At 36.1% G+C, this 12998-nt stretch overlaps 1 protein-coding gene across 2 annotated transcripts in view; it reads left to right on the top strand.

The window, feature by feature from the left end:
- The window catches only part of rfwd2 (ring finger and WD repeat domain 2, E3 ubiquitin protein ligase), a 13792-nt gene extending 2322 nt beyond the window's left edge, over positions 1 to 11470 (top strand). Inside the window, exons 6-20 of one of the 2 annotated variants that reach the window (XM_015400849.1) lie at positions 1117 to 1185; positions 1293 to 1352; positions 1451 to 1530; positions 1679 to 1733; positions 1846 to 1960; positions 2955 to 3090; positions 3280 to 3423; positions 5021 to 5129; positions 5206 to 5287; positions 5752 to 5868; positions 6417 to 6534; positions 8846 to 8970; positions 9056 to 9216; positions 9335 to 9379; positions 10518 to 11470. In XM_015400849.1, the coding sequence (XP_015256335.1) occupies positions 1117 to 1185; positions 1293 to 1352; positions 1451 to 1530; positions 1679 to 1733; positions 1846 to 1960; positions 2955 to 3090; positions 3280 to 3423; positions 5021 to 5129; positions 5206 to 5287; positions 5752 to 5868; positions 6417 to 6534; positions 8846 to 8970; positions 9056 to 9216; positions 9335 to 9379; positions 10518 to 10535 (1434 nt within the window). In that variant the 3' untranslated portion in view covers positions 10536 to 11470. Of the gene's footprint in view, positions 1 to 1116; positions 1186 to 1292; positions 1353 to 1450; positions 1531 to 1675; positions 1734 to 1845; positions 1961 to 2954; positions 3091 to 3279; positions 3424 to 5020; positions 5130 to 5205; positions 5288 to 5751; positions 5869 to 6416; positions 6535 to 8845; positions 8971 to 9055; positions 9217 to 9334; positions 9380 to 10517 lie in introns of both variants that reach the window. The other variant, XM_015400848.1, reaches the window with a different exon arrangement.
- The last annotated feature ends 1528 nt before the right edge of the window (positions 11471 to 12998 follow it).

Genomic DNA, 12998 nt, shown 5'->3' with positions numbered 1-12998 from the left:
TATATATATATATATATATATATATATATATATATATATATATATATATATATATATATATATATATATAAAATTAACATTTATTAAAGTTTATAATTAAATGTAATAGGTTTTAGGTTACGTTCAGCTTTCAATACTTTGGAAAGGTCATAGAATTGCTTGTTCTAAAACTTGGTGCAAAAACACACATCCCCTTTTGCTGTTGTTTTCTCAGTCTGTGTGAAAAGAAAGGAGAAGTAGGTGTAACAGTGTATCCTGTTTACCTTTTTTGGACGCATCATCATTGTCCAAGAATCTGTTCGATTTACACCAAAAAGAGGAACCTGGGGCCGGTCAAACTCGACAAAATGTGATAGAAATGACAGAAGAGGCTATGTGTCATGTGATATGTGCTGTTGTGTATTTTTATATCGTATTGTGGAACTGGGAAATTAGGACTCTATGACTTGAAAAATTAAGCTTCCATTGTGATCTGTCTTTTTCAGTGCTATAGGATTTTTATATATCTAATTTCTTAAGATTCTGAAGCACAGTGTTGTTTAGGCCATTTTTTACTTAAAAGAAATTAGCTAATTAGGTGAATTTATTCCAAATTAAATTATTGTCACACTTGGAAGAAATGAGGAAGGTAGAGAAATGTGAATAGTCTATGATGACTCGTTTTGAAATGCCTTAAATATTAATATTTAATGTTGACCTTTTAGAGGGGAAAAAAAGTTAATCTTTGATGCCAAATAATAGACTAACAACAAACACACTGTTGATTCATATGTTTATGTATTGTTTTTAAAGTCTTCTCTGTTCAGACTGCTGATATATATTTTTTAGGACATTTGCAAAACATTTCAGAACATCTGATATATTTTAAATTCCTTGGGGTGAGTGGCTTTTTTTGTCCAGTTTGCTTCCTTTTGCTAGGTTTGTTATGAGGCATTCAAAGTACAACATTACAGCTGAAGCCAACCCTCAGGGCCCCTATTTTTAAATATTTTGAAGTATTTTTTTTAAATGTGATGATCGCTTATCATACAGGAAAGAAGTGTTGAAATACGTTTGACATGCATCAAGTAAAGCATTTCTCATTTAGATTTTGCTTAATCTATTTACCTGTATTAGGAATCCCAAGCAGCACAGAGACAGATCCTCATGGAGTTCCTTAAAGAAGCAAGGAGAAACAAGAGAGAGGTACCATTCTGTAAAATATATTGAATCCTAGTCATATATAAATAGAAAAAAACATTACTGACTATTAAATGTGTAAATTTGTGATTTTTTTTTTTTTTCTTGAACAGCAACTGGATCAGCTACAGAAAGAGCTGAATTTCCTTGAAGAAGACATAAAACGGGTTGAGGTAAACGGAGCTTCTCCACAATCTATAGTCCTCATTATAGACCACCTTCCAAACTTAATAACACGAGCTGTATAATCATAGTGATATTATTTGTTTAGGAGATAAGTGGACTTTACTCCCCAATGATGGAGGCAGAGTGCACAGTTCCCAATGTTGAGGCTCCTTCTCCTGCACCCAGGTACTGGCCATGTATGGATTCTTTTCATACACGTACAGAAAACTACATTATATGACAATAGAGTTTTGGTTAGAAAATAACTGCTTATTATCAATAAATGATGGTCTTGTATGTAGTGTACTTAATTGTTTCTCTCTCTGTTTAGCAGTATCATTGAACCTCCAGATTATAACCAACCTCCAGGGTTTGGTGCAACAACCCAGGTGTGTAGCACACACACATGTTCATTAGCATTGAGCAGGGATGTTTATCAGATTTTCTGTATTTCCACCTTTACTCCTGTGTTATCTGTAACGCCTGGACTGTTCTGTTTAGGTGAAGCGACAGACCTGGTATAACAGTACCCTGGCTTCAAGAAGAAAGAGGCTAACGGCTCATTTTGAGGATCTGGAGCAGTGCTACTTCTCCAACAAGATGTCACGCTTCACAGGTACTTGCAGATTCTGCATATTGGAGCTAAGAGGTTGAATGTGGTTACTATGAGCTAGATCCATAGAGGTACTCTCATGCCTCGTATATTGCTACATTTCCAAATGACAACGCGGAATCTAAACCATGAATTAAGAAGACTTGGGGGGTCTACCGTCCTTTATTGAGAAGCAAGCTGTAAGAGAGTTTTGGTTCAACCAACAAAAAAGCTGGATTTCCTTTAAGCTGGTTTAGGTCTTGAAGCATTCCGGAGAAATTAGCTGATGTGAGCGCCCTGACTGGTGCTTAAATGCTTCGTAGGTCAATAAATGTACCTGCGTCATAAAATTTAAAGCCTTAAAATGTATACTTGAGGTTGTTTTATTAAAACAGCCAATAGATAGAAGCCAGGGCTGGAGTTGGTTCACTTGTTTCTCTATTCAGTGTAGTTCATTGACAATGTAGGGAGGAGTCTTGTTTTTAACATCACAGAAGTCAACCACTGCTTGTAATTGGTTCCAAATCTTTTGCATGTCTCCACTGTTTTCCTTCATAATTCATCCTTTGGAATGAGCTCCAAGTCTTTCTAGTCAGAAGGCCTCCTTGCCACCACCCTAATCTTTAGCTTCCTCCGCAAATTATCTGGCTTTGCCATCAAAACCATATTAACATTTAATTTAGAAGAAATGTGCTGGTCTCATATTTGAGTCGTGTTAATCTGTCCACTGTTTGATATAAATACTTTTTTAGGGCCAATGTAGTATAAGAGTCTCTCAATAGTAGAATAAGACATCAACTGACTGTTTTAAGAAATTAGTTGAACTCAATGTCAAAGATGGGCTTTTCTGCTTTATTTCATTTTTGAAAGTATAACTTGAAATCTTAAGTGTTAGACAGCCATCATGTAAAATGCACACTATAGATATAAATACAATCATATAAGTACATTATGGATAATTAAAGGCAACTTATACATGTGAGGAATATGAAGCTTGGTGTCTTTTGTCTCTTTGTAGATGAGGGCAGGAACCTGAACCAGCTGGATGATTTCATGGAGTGTTTATCTAAATTCACCCGTTACAACACTGTGCGGCCGCTGGCCACTCTCTCCTATGCCAGTGACCTCTATAACGGCTCCAGTATCGTCTCTAGGTATGGAAAACAAAAGCTCTGGTATATTTTTTTTTACCAGTGAGAATCTTAATGGCTCAATTTTTATGTTATCCTTGTTGTTCGGCAAAAACTTTAATGTTTGTTTTAATGAAGACAGAAGTTAAACTTAACAGAAGTATTTGATCATATAGAAGTGCTTCTTCGCTAACTGCATACTTTGTGTTTCAGTATTGAGTTTGACCGTGACTGTGATTATTTTGCCATCGCTGGTGTGACCAAGAAGATCAAGGTTTTTGAGTATGGAACTGTGATCCAAGATGCAGTGGACATTCACTACCCCGTCAATGAAATGACCTGCAATTCCAAAATCAGGTGAGTTTAAAACGGTGCCTCTTTGAGGAATTGTGTATCCATTTATTATTTATTTAAATGGAGCAAGATTTTGTAAATGTCTTATCAATCCAAGTGGGAATATTTATACAAAGTGCCCTTTAACTTTCCCCACCTGGTCATATTTAAGGCTGGGGTCCACTGATCTCTATTTATTCACGGGATAGCTAATTGCCTGTTGGTAGTACGGGGTTGAAGTAAAGCCACCGGCCGCCATATTGGTATTCCTAGTTAGACCGGTTGCAATGTAAACAATACGTGCGCTACAGCATCGAACAATGATGATGTCATTTTCAGGGGGTTTTAAGATAAAGGTTTTAAAATATAGATAAATTCATCACTTTGACACACACTTGTTTCATAGCATTAGTAGATTACTTAGCTTATAATAAAATAATCACTATGTACATCATATTGCATAGTCATTATAAAGTCAATGAAGTCTACAAATCATGTAATATAACATATTATACAAATCCATCACAACAAAATGAATGTGTTAATGGAACATAATAATACAGATGTTCCAAAAGTGCTAAATTGATGATGTAATTGTAATATACGGGTATTTATTACATTGTTATGGTAATTGCATCTTACATATATGTAGCTTTTTTCCGTCACTATAAAATGCAATATATTTCAGCACATGACTTTTTCAAATGAGAAATACAACAAACACTACAAAAACGACAGCATCATCCACTTAATAAACAATTACTACACTGACTTTTCACATTGAATTACTTTCAATTTACTATACTTTCTATTTTCTTGCGTTAGACACATTGGCTAATTTAGTCAATTTCTTCAAGTGAGTCCAATATAGCCAAACTAATGGTAGCCTACATAGTATACTATAGGATACATTGGCGTATATATTGATTTTCTTAATTAGTACATCCACTGACGGCAAACTTCTTGTTTTTGCAGCCAATTGCTCCACATGAAGGCATTTTGACTGCATTTTTTCGGGTAATAAGCAATACAGTGAATAAATAGAGATCATTGTTGGGTCATATTCCCTCTGGACAGCAAACCTGTCTGAGTCTTTAGTCTCACTAAGCATTTAGGACTCTGCCACCATGTTTCACAGTGTGGATGCTGCATTAGGGGGGCAACAGTAGTTTGTTTATGTTTTGTTTTTTGGCCACAAATCTCATTTTGTATGGAAGTTGGCTTGACTGATTTTGAGTTTCATCTATTGGGTTTTTTTTTTTAGTGTATGTTTTTTTTTTTTCTGTAACTCCGGACGAATGGAAAAGGGCTATTTTGAGATGGATGAAGAGACGGTCATTAAAGTTCAATGCAAACTGTTGATTCTGGTGCGTAGGACTCACAAATAAAGCATAATTTTCTGCTATAGTCTAGTTTGGAATTGGCTGGAATTTCACAACAAAAATTCAAAACCTCGCGTTAAAGACTTCTGCTTGCAAGAATCATGCCAACAACTCTTCCATAAACACTAAAGATATATTGATAATGGCTCAGTGTTTGTTGTCTTTTTATGTTTGTCTTTTTATGTCGGCAATTAACTGAACAGCTGTGTTAAAGTGACCCTCTACCTCCTTTACTGTAGCTGTATCAGCTGGAGCAGTTATCACAAAAACCTTCTGGCCAGCAGCGACTATGAGGGAACCGTCATTTTGTGGGATGGATTCACCGGCCAGCGGTCCAAAGTCTACCAGGTGCGGTTCTGCTTAGTCTTTGGAATTATAGATGTGTCAGTTTGGATCTACAGTTTCTGGCTTTTTATTTCCCCAGGAACATGAAAAAAGGTGTTGGAGTGTGGACTTTAATCTGATGGACCCAAAGCTCTTAGCCTCTGGTTCTGATGATGCTAAAGGTAAACAACAAACCGGATGACTGAAGAGAAAAAGGCGGTTAATATATATAGTCTCTGTCTAAAAGAAGAATCTCCAAATGCTGAAAATTAAATTGGCCCAGCTACTGAACCCTAGTGTTGTTTGTACCTGCTGGACATGCAGGTTCCAAGCAGAGCAGTTATACCAACAGTTAGCCAGCTACACCCTGGACAGGTCACATGTCCATCACATCGCCTAGAAATTATCAATGTTTGAATTGCAGACGACTTTTTGATACATTAAATTTCTGGAGTTTTTAAGTTTACAGCACATCAGCAATAGTAGGACAGCTTTATGGAGGTGTTGAACTTATGCTGCACCTTGCGAATACATTGTTTTGTAGAAAAAAAGTAATCGGGCTTCCAGTAAGAAATATTCCAAATAACTGTTTCGTTGATTGTGGTTTTATTCAGGGTTTTATAATGTTTTGTTTTTTCCTCTGCAGTAAAGTTGTGGTCAACCAATCTGGACAACTCCGTGGCTAGCATCGAAGCTAAAGCTAACGTGTGCTGTGTTAAGTTCAGTCCAACCTCCAGGTATCACCTGGCCTTTGGCTGTGCAGGTAAGTTATTATGTGTCTGTTGTGGATCAGATGGAAATCCACTCAGAAATGTTTGTGGTTCACGTGTTTGTAGTGTCCTGGCAAGTTTAAACTAGTTTGTCTCTCGGTTGGATGATGTATTATTTCTGTGGTGCTCACCTCCCACAACATTAATTCTTGTCTAAGAATGCTACATATTTTTTTCTGCGGTCACACTCTACGGTGGTCCTGAAAAACATTTAAAACGACCCTAAAGCAGAGTAAGAATCATAATAAATACTCAGTTATGTATCGAGAGCCTTTCCTGTTGTTAACAGTGAAAAGAAAAGCTTAAAAACAAGGACCATGGACTGCTTGACCTTACACAATCAGCAGCTATAATCTATAAGTTAAAATCAGCTTTGAGTGATGATTTCTTGTTATAATACAAGCCCACAGGGGCATTACATCATGTCTTTACAGCAGCTACATACATCATTTCCTTATTAGAACTGGACTCAAAACCTTGTTCTCTGATACTCTTTTCATAAATGAATGTTTCATTTTCTCTCCATGTTTTTCCCTGACAGATCACTGTGTGCATTACTATGATCTACGCAACACTAAGCAGCCAATCATGGTGTTTAAAGGCCACAGGAAAGCAGTGTCCTATGCCAAGTTTGTAAATGGAGAGGAGATAGTTTCTGCGTAAGTTACTCTGCAGTTATTTTCGCATAACCTGTTTTTATAAGGCTTCATTTTTCTATTTTTAACAGTTCTGTGTAAAATTAATGTTTTGCTTGAGGTTTGATATAAAAAAAAATCTTTGTCCAGAAAGTTCCTGTAAAAGAAATTCTTTCAGCAAGTTTGGATATTAGACGTTGGTTCTGCTTGTAATGTTTTTTAATTAGACCTGATTATTAATTTGCTTGCAAATGTTTATGGCTCACAGTTTGTTCTGCAATAATCTTGACCAAAATGATAGAAAAGTTTGCGATATTGCTTTTCCTACTTTTCATTTAATGATAAAAATGACACAATGTTACAATTGTTATACGAGTCTCAATTTAAACATTAATCATTTTTATTAACCAATCACACTAAACCATTTATACTGGACAGCAAATGAAGGGTACAGCAATGTATGCTCATCAATTGATTTCAAGGCATGGATGGTGAATGGAGTAATGATATGGCCAACGCATACATGTATCGGCCAATATTAGTAAAAGAAAACGATAATGTTTACATTGGTACATGTGTTAAGCATTAACAGACACCGTGCACTTAAAAAAATAAGACTTAAATACACTCCACTCGTAACCAACCCTACAAGCTTGGATCTGTTTTCCTACCATACTGACACCATAGAGCAGATTTCCTTATTCCCAGTCTTGCAGGTTTTTTTTTTATCCTGCACCTTTCAGGTGTGTCTATGTTTCCATGTTTGGATCAAATGGCTGAATTGTCTCCTAAGCATTTAGTCAAGTTCTCCAGAGTTCTGCTAATGACCTGATTAATGATTTAGGTGTGTTAAACAGAAACACATCTAACAGTTGCAGGACAACTGACTGTGGAGGAACCCTGCCATAGAGGGTCCCCCTGTGGACCACCAAATGTGTTAGATGTGGCATTCAGGCAGGATATGCACCAGAAATTCCCTCAGCACAAACACGTCGGACATTAGGCGTAAACCTGCAGTCAAAAAAGGACTGGGCTTACACTGGATCTGTTTTCTGTACCACTGAGCTCCTACCAAGAGTAAGCAGTAGAGATGTGCTGTTCCAACATTAACGTTTATATCGGTCCCAATATTAAAGTAAATTCTAGATGTATAGGGGCAGATATATTCAGTCTGTTACTGTAATGAATTTAAGTTGGGTTCAAAATCTTTTGAACGGCAGAAAAGTTTACCAATTTATGGACATCTGTGCTTGATTTTATAAATTTAGACAACTTGCACCTTTACTATAACAACCTTTCAGGTTTTAATTTGTCCTGTTAACAGGATTTACTGTTTTTATGACTTCCTTATGCTAATCTAAACTTGCCTTTTGGGATATATACAGGTGTACATTTGTACATGCCATACTTGCTTGTAAAGAAAAGTTAATGACACTTTCTTAGAAATTAGAGTAATAATTATATTAATAAGCCAAACAGAGCTCTAGTATCGAAAAGATGTTCAGATTTCAAAATTCAAGTATGTGAATCAGATCAGAAGTGAAAAAAATGTGGATTAGAGATTCCATAGTAAGTCCACTGTTTGTCCAAATGTTTCATTGTTTTTAAAAAAAAAACATTTTATATGTCCTATCTAAGCACAATATGTGTGTTGCTTTTTCAGATAAACTTGTAACCTGGCGATTCAGAGATTTTACTTTGTATTTTCCCCAAAAGGGATGCATTTAACTTTGCAATAGAGTCTCTCTTCCTGTCAGACTCATATCAATCCAGTTATGATGCCGAGAAAGTCTGACCAGGTGTCTTATCTGGTCAGAACTATGCATGCACAGCAACAGAAAATGGGGAGCGGTCTGCTCGCTCACTTTCATTTTAAACTGATGGAATTACTGCAAATTTATGCAATCAGTTTTTCTGCCAGATTAGTGCTACATCTGGTCAAGTAGATCTTGGCTTTTATAGTTAGCGGTTAGTCTCATTCCATCCATCCAGATAATAATCTAGCAATCAATCCATTAGTCTGTCTCACTGTTACTTAACCCTTTGTTTTTCTTTACTTCTTTCCTTGAATCTGTTTATATATCTGTCCTTCGATTCATTATCAGTCCTCCTAATCATCCGCCCAGCTTCCTGACCTTTATTAAAATGTGTACGAACCCTAAGCTTGAAGCTTTCTGCTGCTGGTTTCCCATCATCACTGCCCAAACAAACACTGCAACTGTACAATCTTTTTCTTGGATGAAAAAAGCCAGTAGTAAAATAAAAGATACACAATCTGAGAGGTTTAATCAGCTGCAAATTGTCTAGTTTCAACATATTTTGTTGCAATCTGCAGGTCGACAGACAGCCAGCTAAAGCTGTGGAACGTTAACAAACCTCACTGCCTGCGCTCCTTCAAGGGTCACATTAATGAGAAGAACTTTGTTGGCCTGGCGTCCAATGGAGACTATGTTGCCTGTGGTAAGCATTCACTCTGAAGCTGACCAATCACATTTAAAATCATCTGTATCTCACAACTTTGTGTTTTTTTTTTATCCATTATTAGGCAGCGAAAACAACTCTCTGTATTTGTACTACAAAGGACTTTCCAAGACACTGTTAACATTCAAGTTTGACACAGTTAAGAGTGTCCTGGACAAAGACAAGAAGGAAGATGACACCAATGAGTTTGTCAGCGCCGTCTGCTGGAGGGCCCTGTCTGATGGAGTGAGTGACTGATGGCCGTTTTTGAAATATTTCACACTGTTCCGTGGCCCTCGTAGAATTATTAAAATATCTTAGCAAAAACTTTTCTAGTATTTTGATGTTTTATTTTGTTTTTCAGGAGTCAAATGTTCTCATAGCTGCAAACAGTCAAGGAACAATCAAGGTTTGTGCTTGAAGAATTTCTCTGTTAAAGGTTTTTACATTCTTGGGGGAATTGGATGCTAGCAAGGCTTTGCTGTCCAACTTTTTTTCATAGATAAATAATAACCATGTGTAAAAAGGTCATAGTGACTTACTGGAAGCCCACAGTTGGGCAGTTACTGGATTTATTTACCCATAATTTCCAACTGCAAGTGCTGAGCAAATTAGACATGGACCACAATCTCACTGGTAGTATCTATACATGGTGTAATCATTTATCTTTCCCACTAGATCAAACAATTCACAACGGCTGAAACAAGTATTCGAATTAATTGATTATTGAAATAATTGTCAACTAATTTAGTAATCGATTAATCTTTAACTGGAGTATAGAGACTCTAAAACAGTCCTTTAACTGACGGAGCGAACCACCTAAAGCAGCAATTATACCAAAATTGTAAAATGTATATATATATATAAACATTTTGCATTTAAGATAAAAAAAAAAAAACGTTTTTTGTCTGTCAGTATGCTCTTTCCAGAACTCCTCAATTGGAAAAGTTATAGTTTGTCCTGGTTTAATTTTGTAAATGGTCTTCTGTAAGGAACATTTTGCTGTCCGATTATTAATCGAAAAAATAATCGACAGATTAATTGATCTGCAAAATAATCTTCAGTTGCAGCCCTACAATTCACAGTATTGGGCTTATCAGGTGGGAGGATAATTATTTGTTTTGGGAAATATTTTATTTTTTTGTTGGTTTTTTGTTTTGTTTTTCAAAGTAGAATAAAGTTTGAAAATAACTGTCTGGCATAAATTTTATTCAGAGTAAAATATTTCAGTTTAGGTTCAACTAGTTCACATGTTATGGATTCATAAAAGAAGTCCCATTATTTAACACCTTTAGAAAAACTCATTTTACAGAGGACAATTTTAGCTTTATTAGCCATTATCAGCCTGCCTGATGAGAGTTTTTGAAGAGTCAGCACAGTCCTTACTTCCGTCCTATAGTAGAATATAAATAATGTTGGTGTATATGAATAGATTTTGGAGTACATATGCTTTAACTAAACGTTATGGTAAAAGCAAGATGTTTCCTATTTTTATATTGCATAAGCATAGTTGAATTTTTCTTCATTTTGTACTTTTTCTCTCATAGGTACTTGAGCTCGTTTGAGAATCTGCTCGCCTCAAGCAGTCTGTGGAACTGCCGTCAGCTTTCCAGTGTCATGAAAGGACAAGATGGACGTAGGGAGATCTCAGACTGCCTGCTAAGCACCAAGGGAGCTAAAATACTTCAATGAACTGCTCTTATTTTTATTTTGGGTTTGTTCCTTTTTTTGTTGTTTCTTTTCACGGGCAGCAGGACAAACTTGGGACCAGTGCGTCAGTAAAAACAGGAGATGCCATTTTTCTGCAACACAACAAAAACTTAACTTGAGGCAAAAAGCCAAAGGAGACTTTGAAGAGAGTTGTTTTTGTTTTGTTTTTCAACACTATATTGGCTTCAGTAAAACGGTTCATTTATTGTTTTAGGTCAAATAATTTTTTTTTTTTTTTATACCAAGTATTGTTTTACAGTCGTTTTCTTTTTTTTTTTTAAAGGCCAAAGCACAAGACCGGATGACATGCAGAAATGTCCTTATATAAAGCTTTTATTACCCATCATTCTTTAACCTTCCTTTTCAACCATTTGTTTGGTTTTTGTTTGCCAAATTTGGAAAAAGCAGTTTCAATAAATAAAACTTGAATTTCATCCACGTCTATCGAAAATCACAGCCAGCTTAGTCTGATTTTAAGGCTGTGGAACTGGAATATTTATGTTTTGGCTCTATTGCTTGATGGGGGGAAAAAAAATAAAAAACCTTGCATTTTTGGTTTTAGTTCTTTTGAAGTAGCAATGGAAACTTTCTTCACGTACTGTAGGCTTAAAACGTATCACCTGAGCTGTGCGGCACTGTAACTTGAGAACAGCTGTCAATTTTTGTGGTGTGGAGATCCATTAGAACAGGTAGAGGGGATTAAAGAGGCACCACCAAGACCTGCCTATTTTATGACTGAGTGAGAGAGGTGTTTTTGTATTTGTATAACTGAATAAATTATTTCAGAACATTTTTTTCCCTTTTCTTTATGATTTCCTAAGATACTAGCTTGTGGTGAAATACTAAAACCATTTTAAACACTTTGATTCCCCTGTTGATTAAAAAAAAAAGTCCTTTGACTACTTGTAATAAAACCTACCGGTATATATACTATAACTATTAAACATTTTTGTGGTAAGGCTTGCTCACAATTTTTAAAACAAATAGCATTTTGTAGCCTATTTTACTTTAACTGGGATTTGAGAACCTCTGGACATTTGTGGCTAATGTAAGGTTAAATTATAAATAAAACAAAAGAAAACAAACTTTGAAATGGGAGACAATGACCTGAAAGGTCATTTTAAACGATACCTGACCGCAACGAACTCCTAGTCTGGTTTGTACACTTTTGAAAATGATGCAAATTCTGATTGATCTCTAAAATTCAAACTTGATTTTTTTTTTTTTAAGTTTTATTTCATCTTCCTACTATTGAGTAATGTTCTTATGAAATATGGCTACTCCTACATGAGTTAAGTCTCTGGCTTCTCCGTCCACACTGAGTTAATTCCACTAAAGAGTAGCTATTGTTGGTGGAAGTTATTTATCACCTTAAATGTATACATACATATGCACACACATTGATTACAGTAAGGTTTGATTTTACAAGTTTTACCTTGAAGAACAGAGAAAAGTATGCTGTAGGGGTTTATTTTCGATTTATGTCATTGATTTGTATTTTACTCTTTGAAATACTAGAATTTGCACATTAAGTCTGTCTGGCATCATTTCCAATGACTACTTAAGTAGCCTTTTTACGAAACACTTTTTTACTTTTACTCTATTCATTTCTTGAAATGACTGCCTAATACTCTTACTTGAGTAAAAAAACTTGGTACTTTTACTCGAGCACAGCCACCCCTGGTTGATCCTGTCCCGCTCTGACTCCATTTAAACAATTTCATCAAAAATACATTTTACATAAAACACTTAAAACTTGAATCACTATTTAGTCCAGCAGTTGTTCTAAAATGACTAGATATAAACTTAGTTCACAGGGAAAAACCTGAGTTCTGTCACAGATGAGACATCTTTTTAATTTGGCACCATATGTATGCTGGGGTGGTTGTCCCCCCACTAAATGAATAGAAATTGTGGTTTTCTGACATTCTCAAATCAAGATTAATGTCTAAAGGATGCTGCCTTTACTATGGCTCAAAATGGAAATTTAGGGTTTCCAGAAATATGTTGTACAGCCTTATAGTCATCACAGTATGTGAGGGCACAAGGCTGTGTCTCAGGTTGGTTTGCGTATGGGGTCCCACAGGGAATAGTGCTAGCACCATTCCTCTTCACCCTCTACACTGCAGACTTCTCCATCAACTTCCCACGCTGCCACCCCCTGAAGTTCTCTGACGATTCTGCAATGGTTGGCCTCATCACAGGTGGGGACGACTCAGAGTACAGACAGTGGACCCAGGAGTTGGTGGACTGCTGCCAGCAGAACCACCTCCTGATTAATGCAGGAAAAACCAAGGAACTAGTGGTGGATCTTCGCA

The sequence above is a fragment of the Cyprinodon variegatus genome, unplaced genomic scaffold, assembly GCF_000732505.1.
Source record: "Cyprinodon variegatus isolate N-32 unplaced genomic scaffold, C_variegatus-1.0 Scaffold1154, whole genome shotgun sequence".
Classification (NCBI taxonomy): domain Eukaryota; kingdom Metazoa; phylum Chordata; class Actinopteri; order Cyprinodontiformes; family Cyprinodontidae; genus Cyprinodon; species Cyprinodon variegatus.
Note: the sequence above shows the minus strand (reverse complement) of the source record. Positions and strands in the feature narration are given on the sequence as shown.